The sequence below is a fragment of the Marmota monax genome, unplaced genomic scaffold, assembly GCF_021218885.2.
Source record: "Marmota monax isolate L192 unplaced genomic scaffold, Marmota_monax_Labrador192_F-V1.1 WCK01_AAM20220418_F8-fsc00055, whole genome shotgun sequence".
Taxonomy (NCBI): domain Eukaryota; kingdom Metazoa; phylum Chordata; class Mammalia; order Rodentia; family Sciuridae; genus Marmota; species Marmota monax.
This window is the reverse complement of record NW_026695205.1, coordinates 2115975-2133173: the sequence shown is the minus strand read 5'-3', so window position 1 is coordinate 2133173 and position 17199 is coordinate 2115975. Positions and strand designations below refer to the sequence as shown.

Genomic DNA, 17199 nt, shown 5'->3' with positions numbered 1-17199 from the left:
CACGGTCTGGGAGACTGTATTTGGAAAGTAGGCGGGCCCGGCCAGATGAATAATTCGGTGCCCGATTTTTCCTGCCTTCGGTTGGCAGTTCCTCCTCCGCTTCGTTACTCGACTGCACACGCGGCCCGGCTCTCGGCCCTCGATTGCTCCGGCCTATCACCCTGGGATGCCGCCTGCCGCCGCTGCCACCGCCGCGGCTGCCGGGCTTGTGGAGATCCTCAGCCGAGCGGGAGCCTGAGCTCGAGTCGCGGCCCAAGCCGTAGGCTGAGAGTTGGGGGGGCGGGCCGGCTCCTTCCGGAGCGGGGAGCTGAGGACTGGCGGGCGAGAGCCCGGGGCCACCGCCCCCCTCAGACTGAGGGAGCGGGCGCTCGGAGCCCCTGAGGCGGCAGCGGCCGGAGCCGGTCAGAGGGGGCGGCCCCTGGCGGCGACGCCCCCGAGCCCAGCCCTGCCCGGCCCCGCCGCATCCTCAGCCCGAGCCTGGACTGACCGCGGGAGACGCCCGCGGGGACTGGGAAAGGCGGCTCTGAGGGCGCGGAGGCTCGCCCTGCCGCCCCCGAGGTCTTCCACGTCCGCGCCCCGAGCGACCCACACCTGAGCGCGGACCCACCCCGGCCGACCACGCCGGACCCGCCTCCCGGCCCGAGTCCCTCCCTCCGGCTGCAGGTGGGCTGCTGCACCCGGGCCGCGGGCAGTGGGCGGCGGGGAAGGAGGCGAGCGGCGTTCGCGCCTGCTGTCGCCGGGTCCCAGCCGCTGCCGCGCCGTCCTCCCTGCGCGCGGACAGGGCGCGGAGCCGCTCCAGCGCGGCCACCGCCTCGTCCCTCCGGGGCACCATGGAGCTCTCTCCGTCGTCCGGAGGAGCCGCGGAGGCGCTGTCCTGGCCGGAGATGTTCCCGGGGCTGGAGTCCGACTCGCCGCTGCCCCCGGAGGATCTGGACGCGGTGGTCCCGGTCAGCGGGGCTATGGCCGGTGGCATGTTGGATCGGATCCTCCTGGAGTCCGTGTGCCAGCAGCAGAGCTGGGTCCGGGTGTACGGTAAGGACCCCAGGCCGCCTCTGAGGCTGGTGTTTCTTGTCTTTGCCTGAGCTTAATTTCCGTCCCCCAAGTCCCTCTAGTCCCCCAAGTCAGCCCCTCAGCATCCCTTTTTGTTCTGGGGGTGGGCTTCTGACAAGTTTCTCGGATTACCACCTGGCCACGGATGTGACCCAGTACGATCTTTGGACCTCTTCAGGCTCCCTCAGTGAGTTTGAGGAGTTGGGTTTTCCAGACGTAATTTTCAGGTGATTTCTTCAAGGGAACTGCAAATAGGTTTGGAAGAAGCCATGAGATCAACTGAACAGGGTTTCATCTCTTGTTAAGTGAGGCAGGACTGGAAATGAAGACATGAAAACGCATAGATGATAAGCTAATAAATGAAATAATAAAACCGGTACTAAACGCCAGATTATTTGGAGGGAACAGATTTGTCTATAACCCTTTCTGAACCTCACACTTAAAAGGCAGCCACTTATTTCAATGTGCGTGGATCACTTCAGATTGCACTATTTCTAGTTTTCATTGTGAAGTGACTGGGTTGCCACTCAGCAGGTTAAAAGTGATGAACATACTAAAACTTTTCCTTTCTGCACACCTAGTAACCGCCTTTTTAATTAAAACTGAGTGAGACTCTATTAGGGTGAGGTTTGCAGCAGCATTAAAACCATGCTGGTTTTGAAAACTCATAGCCCAAGGACTTATAGTCTGGCATCATGGTTTAGTTGTAGCTTTCTAAAATATTGAAATGGCAAGATATTTATCACTTAGCTCACATGATCATAAAAGACATTAGTAATGTAGCTGAGTATAAAATGGCAAATTTGAAGCACCTAGGATCAAACACAACATTGAGATACTATTCTGCAGTTATATGCATCTAAGCCTGTAGAGATCAAGTATATTATGTCTTTTTTTTTTTTCCCTTTCCATCCCTCTGAACAGGGTATATCTTTATTCTTTGAGAGTGACCATACCTTAGAAGTTGTTCTTCTGTATTTCAGTTGATTTCAAGACTTCATGACTAACACTGTTAGATCTCCGAACTAAGAGTCTAGGCATCTGAATTCTTGACTCAGTGCTACCACTGAGTGCTAAGTGACTTGGGGCAGAATAAGTCATCTCTTTAGCCTCTGATTCCTAATCTATAAAAGGAGTAGGCTGTATTAAATGATCTCTAGTGGCCCTTTGAATCACAAATATCGGCAAATCTTCTCATAGCCAGTTCTTCTTAGAAATTTGTATTTGTAACACTTCATATTTTGCTGGGTTTTTTTGGGTGTTTCTCAATGTTACTCTATTTACCTGGAAGAATTATAGCAAAAGTGGGAGATGATGCAAGGTTACCCAGTTCATTCTCAGTAAATTAGATTAAAAACTTTGCCTGATTTTTTTTTAACTGTCTGCCAATCCTATTTAGCTGATCTCTTATAACCAAAGGTTGATGAGAATCTGAAAATGAATATGAATTAGAATATATTGTAGTTAGCAGCATTTTTCTATGTTCCTTTTTATTCTTGTACACTTCTTTGGCATACTGTCTTTTAGATGATATTACGGTAAGAATATGTGATAATCGGTGTTGTAGGACTTCTAGACCTCACAGTAACTATCATTCTTTGCATGTAACTCATGTTTTTGTAGTTGGTTTTAGGGCATGTGTGTGTGTGCGCTCGTGCATACATAATGCATATTTATCTACACATACATACCCCTGACATATTTTAAAGAACTCCAGAGATTGGGATCCTAACCTATCATATACATCTGGGGGTTGAAAGTCCACTTAGCAACCTCACACCTAGTAATTGGTATATACATGCTCAGATTCACACATAAGCATATATGTACAGTGCATTCTGTGCCAACTTGCAGAATTTCCATTGCATTGTTAACTTTTTTCCTACCATCCCCATCAATTAACCAAAAGTTGTTTTTATTTACTGTTTACTATAGCTATTTTCCTTCCTCTAAGGCAGCTCATCCTGGAAACTACTTTGTTGTCTTTAGTTTGTAAATATTCCAAAGCTATATGAATGACTCTTGTCTGTGTTCTTAGCTAGTTTTTAAGTTGTCCATTGTATGATTCTTCTGCACAATCTTGAAGCAGAAATAATAGAATGTGAAATCAATTTGGGGAAAACTAGTTTATTTTTCTTGTTTGTTCAAAACCCTGTACTAGATTGCCTTTTATCTTGGTTTATTTCAAAAGTTTCTGTTCTCTCAATTTCTCTATATTCATGTGCCTGTATCATGCTGCTTTATTACTGAGGCTTTGTATTATGAAAAAATAATTTGTTAATGACTACTTAATGTCACTTATTTAACTGTCATTCTCATTCAGAAATTAACATTTTCCTTTAATTTTTGTGTTGACAGTTTACTGATTGTGTTTGTGTGCAAGTCTTTGAACTAAACCTCTAATTTCCTTATACTGAATTACTACTAAAATAGCCAGTTTTTTTTTTTTTTTCTTTTTTGTGTGAGCAGTACCAGGGATTGAACTCGGGGGCACTCAACCACTGAGCTACATCCCTAGCCCTATTTTGTGTTTCATTTAGAGACTGGGTCTCACTGAGTTGCTTAGTACCTTGCTTTTTGCTGAAACTTGTCTTGGATTTGTGATCCTCCTGCCTCAGCCTCCCAAGCCACTGGGATTATGGGTGTGCGCCAAAGCACCCGGCCAGGTTGGTTTTTAAGATGGGGCATAATAAGGAGTCATATTAATTGCTGCTGGCTATACCTCATATCCTCTGCAATATACTTCTCGTTGAAATTATTATTCAACAAAACCTCCCCAAGAATATCCTAATAGAGACTTTGAGTAACAATATTTTCTTAGTTTGCCTCACAAAATTTGAAGACTAGGCATTTTTCACTTTAGTGTTGATAGGTTTGGCTCTTTGGTTGATAATATATCCAGAACTTTTTGTGTTGCTATGATTTGGAAAACTACTTTGGAATATGTTCAGAACTTTCTAATAGCTATATCTATATTTAGAACACAAATGGATGCTCATCTTTGACACATGGTTAAGAGAAAATATGCTGTACTGTCCTTCATTTTCCTTTATTTGTAAAATGTTATCATATGATAATGAATTGTGCCCATGCCTTGCAAGACTACAAAATTTTTGACAGAGTGTCTTGTTTATCTTGCCTCCTCCTTCATTGTCACCATGTCTAGCAGGTTTGAGCCTTGTTCAAAGTAGTTACATCAATATCTGTTGAATGTTGATCCGTCTCTTGACCATTTTGATCTCAACCTGACCTTTCTTAAAATTTTTATTTTTTGTGGCACTAGGGATTGAACCCAGGGGTGTTCTACCCCGAGCTACATCCCAGTCCTTTTTATTTACTCAATTTTGCCACAGGAGTTGTTAAATTGCTCAGGCTGCTCTCCAACTTGTGATCCTCCTGCACCAGCCTTGGGAGTTGTTGGGATTATAGGCGTATGCTGCTGCACCTCACTAACCTGACTGATCTTATGGGTGGTAGAGTAGCTTAAACAAAGGCATGCCACAAACAGCTAAATATGGATGCAGAATCCAAGAGCATCAAATGCAGAACATTTTTCAGATATTTATAGCCTCAAAGCAAAGTCAATTGGCTGAAAAAGCTCAGCAGCCTAGCAAAAGGAAACGGGAGCGGCAAAGCCAGCCTCACTGTCTGTGCTTTCTGGTAAACAATGGGAACATTAAAATTAACTACTTTACCATGAATGGATGGCGAGTGTTGGACATTTTTGGGGGAGAAATTTAAGACACTGTCTCTAAAACTGATTTCAGTGGAGCTCTGCACTCATCAGTATAAAAAGTCTGCAAGTAAATTAACAGATAGGCTCTTGAAGAATTAGAGGGCAAGTTACAATAAAGTTAGTACAATAAAGGCCAATAAGAAATTTTGTACTCCTTAATCTTAATATTACTAGGACTTAAGTATTTAATATAATAACATCAACATTATTATTAAGCTGGTGTGCATCTACTGTTTTTTGATGGCAAAGGAACCTGTTGGAAGGTTTCTAAAGGCTTGTTTCAGCAAACACAAGAAAAAATTAACCATACTTCATAAGATCATATAATTCCAGAAATGTGACAATAGGAATCGGGTAAGAATTTCTCTTGACCTGGATATGAGCAGATGGAATGAAAGTCTTACCTGGTTGTAATGCATAGGGCTTATGCTCCAGAAAATCGGACAAAGGATGATTTTTTATATATATATATATATATAAAAATAATAAAATGTATTGCATTTCTAGAGAATGTTTCCTTATTTATTTAAAATGTCACATCTAGTAAAAAGTCCAAGAAGCCCCCCCCCCTTGGAGGGGGGCAGTATGAATTAGAGCTGACTAACTTGTCTTACACAGAATGTTTTCAGTTGGACACAATACCTTTATTTTTTACATGGTGCTGAGGATCCAACCCAGCCCTTGTACATGTTAGGCAAGTGCTCTACTGTTGAGCCATAACCCCAGCCCCCCAGAATGTTCTTAATATAATTAACTTTGAGTGCTTCACTAAGAATATTCTTACATGTCTTAATTGTGCACCCAGTTTTGTAATGTATAGATAAATAAAATTGTTAAAATTTTTGACAGTGTCTTGTTTATCTTGCTACCTTCTTCATTGTCACCATGTCAACCAAGTCAAAGTTTCATGTGCTCTAGCTAATCGATTGATAAAAGAAAATCAGTGAATATGTATCAGATATAACCCCCAAAACATTCCTATTTAAATATTTTAATTTCCTCAATAATGTTAGCCTTTACAAATCAACGTGAACCTTTATAAATGAGTAATAATATTTTAGAAGTTTATGAAATCTTAAAACTTGAGTGCAGTACTTAGGATGTAGCATAAGCTTTGAATGTTGATACATTAGCTGCCTAAGATTTCCAAATACATTTTATATGCATAAAGAGTTCTTCTCTGAAATCAGAACTCTCAAGAATGCCTAGGCATATAATATTCATTTTAAATTATTTTAAGTTTGATTAGCTCCATTTTTCTTTTGAGAGAACTAGAATGTCTCATTTACATTGTGTGTTCTATTAATGTTCGTAGGTAATGGATAATTTCTTTCATAAAATCTTAGTATATTTTTATCATTGGTTTATTACTGCTCAATTTTTAAGGAATATTTTTCATTGATTTGAATTATACATCCATAATCCCTTTTCCAAAACCATTTGGACTTGAGTGAGTATTAAAAATGTTTTTTTTTTTTTTTTTTTTTTTTTTTTTTTTTGTTTTTTTTTTTTTGGAGAAGGAATACATATACAAGTAACATAAACCCCCCTAGTGGTGTCTGGAGCAACAGCCAGGAATCATTTATGTTAATAGTTCTACAATTATACAAATGAATACTTACATTAAGTGGTATAAAGACTATAAATAGCTTTATGTCAGTGCAGGTCAGATATTGGTGCCAGAGAAGTTGTGAAAAGTGCTTTGGGTTTCCCAAAACTGAGTACACACAGTGTTTACTTTTTTTTTTAATAGTTGTGTCCTATTATGTTGTATGTTCAATGAAATAAATTTCTGATTTTTCCAAGGAAAAGGAATTCAGATGACAAAGTTAGGTTTCACAGAGATAAAAATAGTGTCAAGGCAGTGGTTTCTGATGCTTTGTTTTTATTGGAAAAAAGAATGAGGTAAGTTGAAGCACAGAGTTTATATAATTGTTCTTTGCAGTTGGTCTCTTCAGTAGCACAAAGTGATTTGATCATCTTTTAAGTAGGTGAACCACAAAAAAGCCTTCAACTAATGACTGAGTTAATCCAGAAAAAATTTAGCTGTTTTCTCCCTTGTCCCTCCCTTTGGAAGAACTTTTAAGTAACTAGAGAGGTGTTTGGTCTTGTTAACCAGGAGGAGGAGTTTGAAGTATGCTGAAGGCACTACTGAAATTACTTCACCCTGCCTTGGCAGAGGGCTAATTGCTCTGTGATGTTTGTGAAAACACCTTTCTTCCCAAGGGCTATCAAATACTTCTCAAGACCAGTAGGTAGAGAACTCTCTGAATGTAGTCTGTTTTTTGGTGAGAAGGCAGCCATGAAGAAGCATATGATAAGCAAATAGAAGGAAAAGAGAAATCCTGAGACTCAGTGTAGTTTAGTGTTTAAAAAAAAAAAAAAATGCTTGAAGACAAACTCCTGTATCATAGTCTAGCAAATGAACTTTTGTTATCTTCCTTGTCTTTTACACTGTGTTCAGGTATTAGGAGACTTGAGTTTTACCTTCCTTACCAGTGTTACAGTTTTCTTTTGTTTTAAAGGGTCTGATTTAGATCCTGATTGGATTTTTATTTCTTCATAAATTGCCTTCGACACTGCTCTAGTTCTGTTCACATTGTGTCACCTTTAGTAGGCTTTCTGAGTAGGTTTCTCTGGTCTGAGCATTTAGTAATACTTGGCAGATTCTGATTTGGAGAGTGAAATTTTGGAGAGGAAAATATTTAACATAAGGCAAGAAAACAAAATTCAAAATGATAATGCAAAAAAATTAAATTTTAAAGTCAGTAGTCCTAAATATTTTTTGAAGCAGTCCTTTATATTGCTTCATTAAAAAACTGGCTCTTGAAATTTAGCTTTTTCCCCAAAATTGGAGATAAAATTCAGTATGTCAGGATTAGAACTCTTAACCTCAGATTCTTTAGCCTCCTGATTTAGCTTGTAGATCTTACTGCTTTCCCTTAGGGAGATGCCTATCAAGGCTAAGGGTCAGGAAAACTTGACAGTGAGAAATACCAGATTGTTAGTTTCACAGTCTTTAAGGGAAATGATGGAAGTACCATTACCTAGGTAACAAAACAAAATGAACAAAACATTCACAAAGTAGGAGGATGAGAATTATCTCATAGTGACCCTTAAGAGAGAGACCAGAAGACAGAATAGATATTTTTCATCTTTTTTCCCTAAGTTCTTTAGCCATAAATTCTTTTTTTTTAAAAAATATTTATTTATTTATTTTTAGTTTTCGGCGGACACAACATCTTTGTATGTGGTGCTGAGGATCGAACCCGGGCTGCACGCATGCCAGGCGAGCGCGCTACCGCTTGAGCCACATCCCCAGCCCTAGCCATAAATTCTTTATGCTTTATTTAATTATTATATGTGGTGCTGAGGATCGAACACAGTGCCTCAGATGTGCTAGGCAAGTGCTCTACCACTGAGCCACAATTCCGGCCCTGCTTTAACGTCTAATCTCCCTCGTTCATATCATTAAAATTTAATAGTTTTTCTAATTATTCATATAATCCCTGTTTATTTGGATTTTCATTAATTTACATTAAACTTAAAAATCACTAATTCTACCTCAGAGATAACTGTTCTTTGTTATTTCTGTGTACATATTTGATATGCTGCACATATTTTATATCCTGCTTTTCTGTTAAACATTTTTTTCAAATATACTTCTATTTTTTTAAATAGGTAATGCATTTCTTTGTCTCAAGATTTAAAAAGTATTAAAGGACATACATTTTAAAAAATTTTTTAGTTGTAAATGGACACAGTACCTTCATTTTTATGTCATGCTGAGGATTGCTAGGCAAGCACTCTACCCCTGAGCTACAGCCCAGCCCTATTAAAGGATATTTGATGAGATGTCTCTGTCTTCCGGCCCCCCACTTCACGTTTGCTATCTGGTAGGCAATCATTGTTCCTTCCACACGATAAATAATTTGAAAAACAAATGGATAGCTAGATAGCTAGATGCCGTAACTATGCCATAACTGGGAGCAAAGTTTAAAAAAAAATGCAGGGTTATGTTTTTGTGAGGTTAATGAAATGACTGGAGTCAATTGGCCAGGAGACAGTTTTTAATTGCTTTGGATTGATAGTTTTTACTGTTTATATGAATTTTTCTCCATTTTTGCATATGTAAAAACCTATTATAAGCGTTGATTTGATCTCTACCTTGAGTTATTCCTTCCTTCCTTCTTCAGACCCCCACTTTGTTAATATACCTTGGATGTATTTTCTTGTCAGTATGTAAAAAGGTTCCTCATTCTTGTTTTGGCTACATAATGCCTAGCTGAATCATAATTCATTTAAACAGTCCCTAAGTTACTTGTTATAAGTGATGCTTTAATGAATAATCTTGAGGCTATCATTTTGCTTATATGGAAGTATATCTGTAAGACATCATAGAATTGCTAGGTGAAAGGTATATATACAATATTGAAAGATATTGCCAATTGCCTTTCTTTTCATCAGCAATATACAGGAGTGCTGATTGAATGTTTTCATGTTTAAGAGCCATTAATTATATCCTTCTCTGTGAACAGTAAATATCCTTTGCCCATTTTATTGTTGTTGGGTCTTTTTGTGTGTGTGATTTGTCGGAATTCTTAATATATTAAGATAACTGTTAAGAGCCCTTTATCTTCAATTAGTTGCTGTATTCTTATTTGTCTTTTGACTTAAGGTGTTTTCCCACGAAGAAATTACTCTTATGGTAGGGGCTGGGGCTGTATCTCAGTGGCAAAGCGCTTGCCTAGCATGCGTGAGGCTCTGGGTTCCATCCTCAGCACCACGTTTAAAAAAAAATTAACAAAATAAAGGCATTCTGTCCATCTACAACTACCTAAATAAATAAATAAATAAATAAAATTACTCTTAAGTAGTTGAATATAGTAGGTTTTTCTTTTTTTGGCTTTTGATTTTGTCATAATTAAAATGGCTATGCCTACTTTGAGTTTATAAAAAATTATGATTTGTCTAGTTTCTTTAGTTTCATTTCTTACACTTTAATCTTTGATCCATTTTAATCTTTAATTCATCTTTCTAGAAGATGTGAGATAGATTCAGTTTCATTTAAGTGATGTTTCAAAGGTAAAAAGTGACTCCTCTTTGGATTCAGTCTTAAAAAGTGCACCAACTTGCCCCTAACCACCACAGGGCCAAGAAGGTTGACAGACCCATCTTGGTTTTATTCTGAATTGATTATTTGTGTTCCAGAAACCATGAAACTTTTTGGTTGAAGATTCACTTATTGGTCCAAAAGATGTTCTTTCTCTTTCATATGTTTTTCTATGGACTGCTTTTCACTTGTTGAATGATCCATCTTTCCCCCACTGATTTAAGATTATTCTTCTGTACTGTACTAGATTGCCTTTTGGTTTATTTCAAGAGTTTGTTCTCTCAGTCTCTCTATTCATGTGCCTGTATCATGCTACTTTATTACTGAGGCTTTGTAATATGAAAATATAATTTATCAATGACTATTTAACAACTTATTTAACTGTCGTGCTCATTTAGAAATTAACATCTTTTCACAATTTTTGTGTTGACAGTTTATTGATTGTGTTTGTGTAAAGTCTTTGAACTGAACCTCCATTTCCTTACACTGAATTCTTAGAATATGAAATGTTTTTTTAAAGGACTTAGTGCAAAATTGGTGCAACTTTCCTGTAAAGCAGTTCTTGCTATTAGCATATGAAAGTACATTTCAAGTCTTAATACTGTATCTGTTTTCAACATATTGAAACCTTAAATTTCATTACTGAATACCCAGAGTAATGCTATAAGGCTGCCTTCAAAAATGGAGTTATTTTTCCACTTTTCCTTCTTTTGATTAATGACATATTTCTAAGTGGATGAGTGAAGGAGTCTAGAGTTAAAGCAGTTGGTTTGCTAAATATTGAATCTGTGACTGCTGGCCGTATTTATATTATTAGATTCTCTAACTAAAATAACCTTACACAGACCCAAAATGTTTTCTCTGAAAAGCACGTGGTTGGTGGCAATCCTAGAAAAAGAGCAAACTTTAAGAGCATACTAATTTAATTTATAACAATGGTTTTGAGCAGTTTGAGAATGAAAGGAAAAAATTGCATGTCTAGTTAACATTCTAGAGGTTTGTAGGAAAACTTGAGTTAAATTTAGGCAGAACATAAAACATGAATATCTTGCTTTATAAATAATAAAGACATGAATGATATGAATAACTGTTTTTCTTAGACTTTTGAAGTATGAGTTACTGATATATTTTCTTGTTGAACTTGGTGACAGCCAGTTGTAGTCCTTACATATTTTTTAAAGCTTATGGAAGCATGAAATCACCATTGACAACATTGTTAATTGCTGTTGTAATTGGGGTTTGATATCAAGAATACACTGAAAAGGTGAAGATTACTCTTGTTCTCAGTTTGTTCTTGTTATAGAACTTTTTTCAGTCTTATTTTATGTGAATTTTGTCCAAAAAGAATAGGATTTGCACTTATCAGGGCAATGACAGTATAAAATGTGTCCTTGCCTGGCCGCAAATTATTTGTGCACTCCAGTTTGTGTTGAAGTTCAGAGTATCCACAGTTCAAGATTTCCCCACCGTGGTTCCCTTAGCCTTGACTACTTACAATTTTCCTGTGTTTGTGTTCAAGAATGATCCTGAGTAGGAAATACAAGACTTTTCAAGTGCATGTTATTTTAAAGTGGGTCAGTTTTGTTCAAGTGATTGGTAATTAGTCTGTGTCAATGTGTGGACTTTGAAAAAGATGGGCAGTATGTTAGCTACCCATTAATAAATGATGTTTTAACAACTAAAACAATGACTCGGCCTTTAGTATTTTCTAATCATCAAGACTTCATAATAGTTTTCCTTTTATAGAAACTAAAATTTATATACTTATTTTTGAATCTAGTTTGATTACTTCTAATACAATTCTTTCCTAACCATGTAGTGATTCCTATTAAAATAGATGTTCCAGAGGATTTATTGTGGTCTGTTTACTGTTCAAGTAAGAAAGTCCTTAGTTATTCTTTTGCAAGTTCAACCTAAAACAATTTAAGAGGATATTTTTAGTTATTTGCTTTTTAGATTGCATTTTTTGTTTTTTTAAGAGATTGTCATCCCAGAATGTCACCTTAAGAGAAGCTTTACTTTGTAATGTCTGTTGACCATCTGTTTCTTTTCCTATAGCTTAACTAGCAATAATACTTTCCCCCTGTATAAACAATGATATTGTTCCATTTACCTGTGAGCACATATAATATAAAAGTATGTTTTTACAAAGTTGCCTTCCCCCCCTACCTCTCAAGATACTCTGCATTTTTTTTCTTTTGGCAAAATTAAGAAACATGGTGAGTCAGTTCCCCACTTTATTGGTGAAGTAATTAAATTACCCTATCTCTTATCTAAGTTGACAATTACACTTAAACAGTGCAAAGTAGAAACAATATCTCACAATATTTTAAATAGCATATATGTAATTTATTGAACTCCGGGGCACTCGGCCACTGAGCCACATCCCCAGCCCTATTTTGTATTTTATTTAGATACAGGGTCTCACTGAGATGCTTAGTTACTGTTGCTGAGTGAGGCTGGCTTTGAACTTGTGATCCTCCTGCCTCAGCCTCCCGAGCTGCTGAGATTACAGGGTGTGCAAAAGTAGAATTTTTATGCTTTTCTAAGTCATCTTAGAATTTAGAAGTATGTCTTACCTCTAGCCTTGCTGCCTACTTTGGGGTCATATAGGTAAGGACAGATAATTGAGTTCTTCATTGGTAAATGCAGGAATAAAAGTGAGCATGCTACATAGAGTAACCAAAAAATTCTTTTGCATTAATTTTTTTTTTTTCAAAACCTGTACTGGGGATTGAACTTGTCTACCACAGTACTATATTCCCAACTCTTTTTTTATGCTTGCTATTTTCCATTTTTTGTTTATAGCCATCCTATTAGATGTGAAGTGGTATCTCATTGTTTTGATTTGTATTTTACCAATCATTAGTGATGGTGAGCATCTTTTCATGCGCTTATTTGCCATTTGTATGTGTTCTTTGGAGAAATGTCTATTCAAGTCCTTTTTGAGTGAATTTTCAGTACATTGATGTTTTTCAGATTAGTGATAGTATTGTATATATTAATCTTTACTCAGTCATAATAATATGCATGATCATAAATATGACAAGTAAAATTCCTTGAGTGCTTATTATGAGCCACTTTTCTAAGTGCTTTATGCCTATTATTTAATTTTCATAATTGTTCTAATAGGTAAATAGTATTATTCCCATTTTATAGGTAAGGAGTTGGAGGCATAAAGATATAAAGGAACTTGCCAAAGGTTATACCACAAGTAAGTAGCTGATGTGGGATTTGAATCCTGGTGGTTCCACTTGAGTCTGTGCTCTCAACTATTATACAGTTTGGCTCCTTACAAATTAAAAAATTCAGTTATTATAGAAGGCATTCAGTAAATCATAACAAGGAAAAAAATGTGTTACTCTGGACCCTGATCCTATAGTTTACCTATGAATTTTATATAGCACCACTACTGCAGATTAACGTTTGTTATTTTTGGATATGCTTTGAATGTGATTTTTCCTGAATATCTTTATAGAATTGTTCACACTTTATTAACTGTAGACAACTATATGTGGGTGAGTAGTGTGAATATTTCTTTATTTAAAAAAGGTTAAACAAAGTCTGTTCTCTAAAATGTATTTTTAGCAGTAATACAGAATATTAATTTTTTTCTATTAGGTTTTCCAAAATGCCTTTTAACAGACTGCCTTCTAGACCTGTTACTTATGTTTGATCACCTCGGTTAGACTATTGATATTTAGGAGATCACAAAATGTTACAGATCATGAGTTGTACTCAGCTGAGGCATAGCTCCATTTACTCCAGGATTTATATTTCAAGTTGCTCTACATTCTAGAAAAAGAGAATCCACTTTGACAAGAGTCTGACTAATCCAAACATTGATTCGACTTAATCAAATAGAATATATTTTAGGACACTTAGAGAAGAGCATGTGAATTCTATAAAAGACCAGGAGCACTGTGACCTCCTGGTGGACCTGGTTTCTTTTCATCTTAGATCCTCTTGAACTTGGCCATACTTTATGGCACACATGCTCTATAATTTATATCCCATGCTTAGTATTTCAAGGACTTGAGACCTAAAGTATGATTCATACCCAGTAAAGTGTGTAAATCAGTTTTGACATATAACTTCATTTCTTACTAATAGGTTACAGTTCTTCAAAATTTGTAATTCTGTTGAGTTGTGGCCAGCTTAACAGTGGGAAATTAGAATCTGACATTCTGATCAATTCATGTCTTTTTTTAAAAACAAGAGTTTTAATAAGAACAAATTACATATTTAAAGTATAATTTGATATATTTTGAAATATGAAACCATCACCGCAATTAAGGTAACAACATCTATTTTGTCTGAAAAGTTTGTGGCCCTTGTTAATGCTCCCTTCCTATTCCCCCCACTCCCATACCTCTTATCACATCACCAGACAATCATTAATCTGTTTTCTGTGTTTATTGATTAGTTTAGGTTTTCTAAAATTTCATATAAATTGAATTGTATGATATATAAAATGCTGATTTCTAATCTGACTTCTTTCATTCAGCACATTTTGAGATTCATCCAGATTATTGCATGTATCAATAATTCCTTTGTCTTGCGTGAATAGTAGTCTGTTGGATATTTCATTATTTATCAGCTCACCTTTTGATGAACATTTGGGTTGTTTTATTATTATTTTTTTTGTTTAGTCCCCCCTACCCTCTCACAGCAGTAGGAATTGAATCCAAGGTCTTGTGCATGCTAGGCAAGTGTTCTGCCTGTTTCTAGGTTTTGACCATGACAAATAACATTTTTGTGAACCTTTGTTTGTTTTGTATAGACAGTTGCTTTTTTTTTCTCTTTGGCAGATATCAAACAGTGACATGATTGTCATATGGTCGGAATATCTTTTTACATTTTAAGAAGTGGCCAGATTGTTTTCCTAAATGATTATATCGTTATCCTGCAGTGTATGTGAGTTCCAATTGTACATTCTTGTTAATGTTTGGTATGGTTGGTCTTTAAATTTTAGTCATTTCAAGAGAGGTGTAGTAATATTGTGGTCTTAATATATACATTTTTCACCTAATGACCATTGTTATTGAACATCTTTTCATGTGATTAACGGATACTCATGTATCTTCTGTAGGGACATGTTAAAATCAGAATATGACTTGTATGAATTCTTCATATATTTCAGATATGTCATTTATTGGAGATTTGATTTACATTTTGTTCCGTTTTTGTGGCTTGTGAGAATTTTCCTAATATCCTTTTGTTACTGATTTCTTTCTTAATGTAGTGCTGGGGATTGAACACAGGGCCTAATGCATGCTAGACCAACTACTCTACCACTGAGCTATACCCCTAGCTCTTATAATAAGTAAATAAAAATTTGTGGTCAGAGAATATACTTGGTTTGACTTGAATCCTTTTAAATTTATAGAGACTTGTTTTTATAGCCCAGAATATATTTTTCACTTAAAACAACAAAATATTGTATATTTTGCTATTATGGGGTGGAATGTTCTATATAAACAGATTAGATTTGATAGTTGTTTAAGACTTACATATTCAATTTTAAAAACATTTTTTAGTTGTAGGTGGACACTTTATTTTATTTTCATGTGGTGCTGAGGATTGAACCCAGTTCCTTGCATGTGCTAGGCAAGTGCTCCGCCACTGAGCTACAAACCCCAGCCAGCCCAAGACTTATATGTTCTTGATTTTCAGCTTTTGTGTATTTTAAAGCTTTAAGAGGAACGTGAATATTTGAGTATTATGTCTTTCTGATCAATATATAATTATATCCTTTATCATTATGAAATGGCCTCCTTTATATTTGGTAATACTCCTTGTTCTGAAATATATTTTATCTAATACTAATATAACCACTCTTTCTTGTGATTAGCATTGGCGTTACTTTACACTACTTGTTCATATTTAAATATTTTCTTGTAAGCAGTTTATAGTTAGGTCATAGTTTTTTATTTAACCTTTCATCTAGGGTATTTAGACTTTTTGTATTTAATGATTATTAATATGGTTAGTGTGAAATCTATCCTGCTATTTAATTTGTCCTATGTATTCTTTTTTCTCTTTGTACTCTTTCTGCCTTTTGCATTAGTTGCATATTTTTAGTTCCATTTTCTAACACTTGTAGTACTTTGTAGTTTATAGTATACATCTTTAGCTTATAATACCTACCTTCAAGTGATAACATATCACTTCATGTGTAGTATAAGGACTTAATAATTTTGTTTTCATTAATTCTCTTTCTAGTCTTTGGGCCATTGTCATGCATTTTACTTATAAATTCCAGAATAAAATATTGTTTTTTTTCTTTAAGTAGTTGATTTATCATTTGAAGAGATTAAAATAGTAGGAGAAAAAAACTTAATTGTTGAAGGTATGAGGGTAAATCTGTTATTCCATTTTGGCCAATCGCAGAAGTCCCTTTATATCTGGTTTGACTGTGACAGGTTGGATTTCAACCTGTCAGAGCTCTGATAGACAAGATTATGCCTCTCTGAAGAAGTGAACATACCAGATTTGAAACTGTAGAAAGAATATTACTACTAATTTGCTTTAGTGCATGTCATTATTCAGGCCCAAACCAGATATAAGGGGATTTCTGCTGTTGGCCAAAATGGAATAACAAGTTAAAAAGTGAAGGGGATTAGGAATGGGTGAGTGTTCCAGATGAAGACAATAACACGCGCAGAGGTCCTGATGTTAGTGAGCATGGCAAGTTTGTGGAATTTGGGGATAAAGGCCAGAATGGCTAGAGCACAGATAGAGGGCTAGAGAGGTGGCCATGTCAAGGATTTGGGTCTGGAAGGTGATGCCTGATGTCTTTGCTTTTGAAAAGACCATTCCAAGTGCTGTGTGGAGGATAGATCTGTGTAGAGCAAGGAGACCAGTCAGTTAGAAATCTGTAGTTTCAATAATATGGTAATTTGAGTTAAGGAGATGGTGAAGGAGAGAGAAGTAAACGGACTTCAGAGATTTTTTTTTTTTTTTTTTTTTTTTTTAGGAGGTTAAAATAAGTAAGACTTTGTGAGGGGATGGATATGAGGCAGTAGATATGGGGGGAGATAGGGAGATATGTCAAATGTAAATTCTAGTTTAATGAAGAAGGAATACTGGAGGGATGTTGGAATTTACTGAGATATTTGCTCCCCCCCCCCCCCCCCCCCCCCCCCCGTGACTGGAAGCATTTTTCTTCTAGGAAAATGTGTGTTTGTTATTTAGAGATGTTTCAAAATCCTTATTAATGTATTAGGACCAAGCACAAATAAGACTTCTTCCTTGGAGTCTCTTTTGTTATTGCTGGGAATTGAACCCAGGGCTTTAT

At 36.7% G+C, this 17199-nt stretch overlaps 1 protein-coding gene across 4 annotated transcripts in view; it reads left to right on the top strand.

Moving 5' to 3' along the window:
- Positions 1–743: 743 nt before the first annotated feature.
- Rasal2 (RAS protein activator like 2) overlaps positions 744–17199 on the top strand; it is a 361482-nt gene continuing 345026 nt past the window's right edge. For 2 of the 4 annotated variants that reach the window (XM_046430004.2, XM_046430003.2), the window contains exon 1: positions 746–1032. In XM_046430004.2, the coding sequence (XP_046285960.1) occupies positions 831–1032 (202 nt within the window). In that variant the 5' untranslated portion in view covers positions 746–830. Of the gene's footprint in view, positions 1033–17199 lie in introns of all 4 variants that reach the window. The other 2 variants (XM_046430001.2, XM_046430002.2) reach the window with 2 other exon arrangements.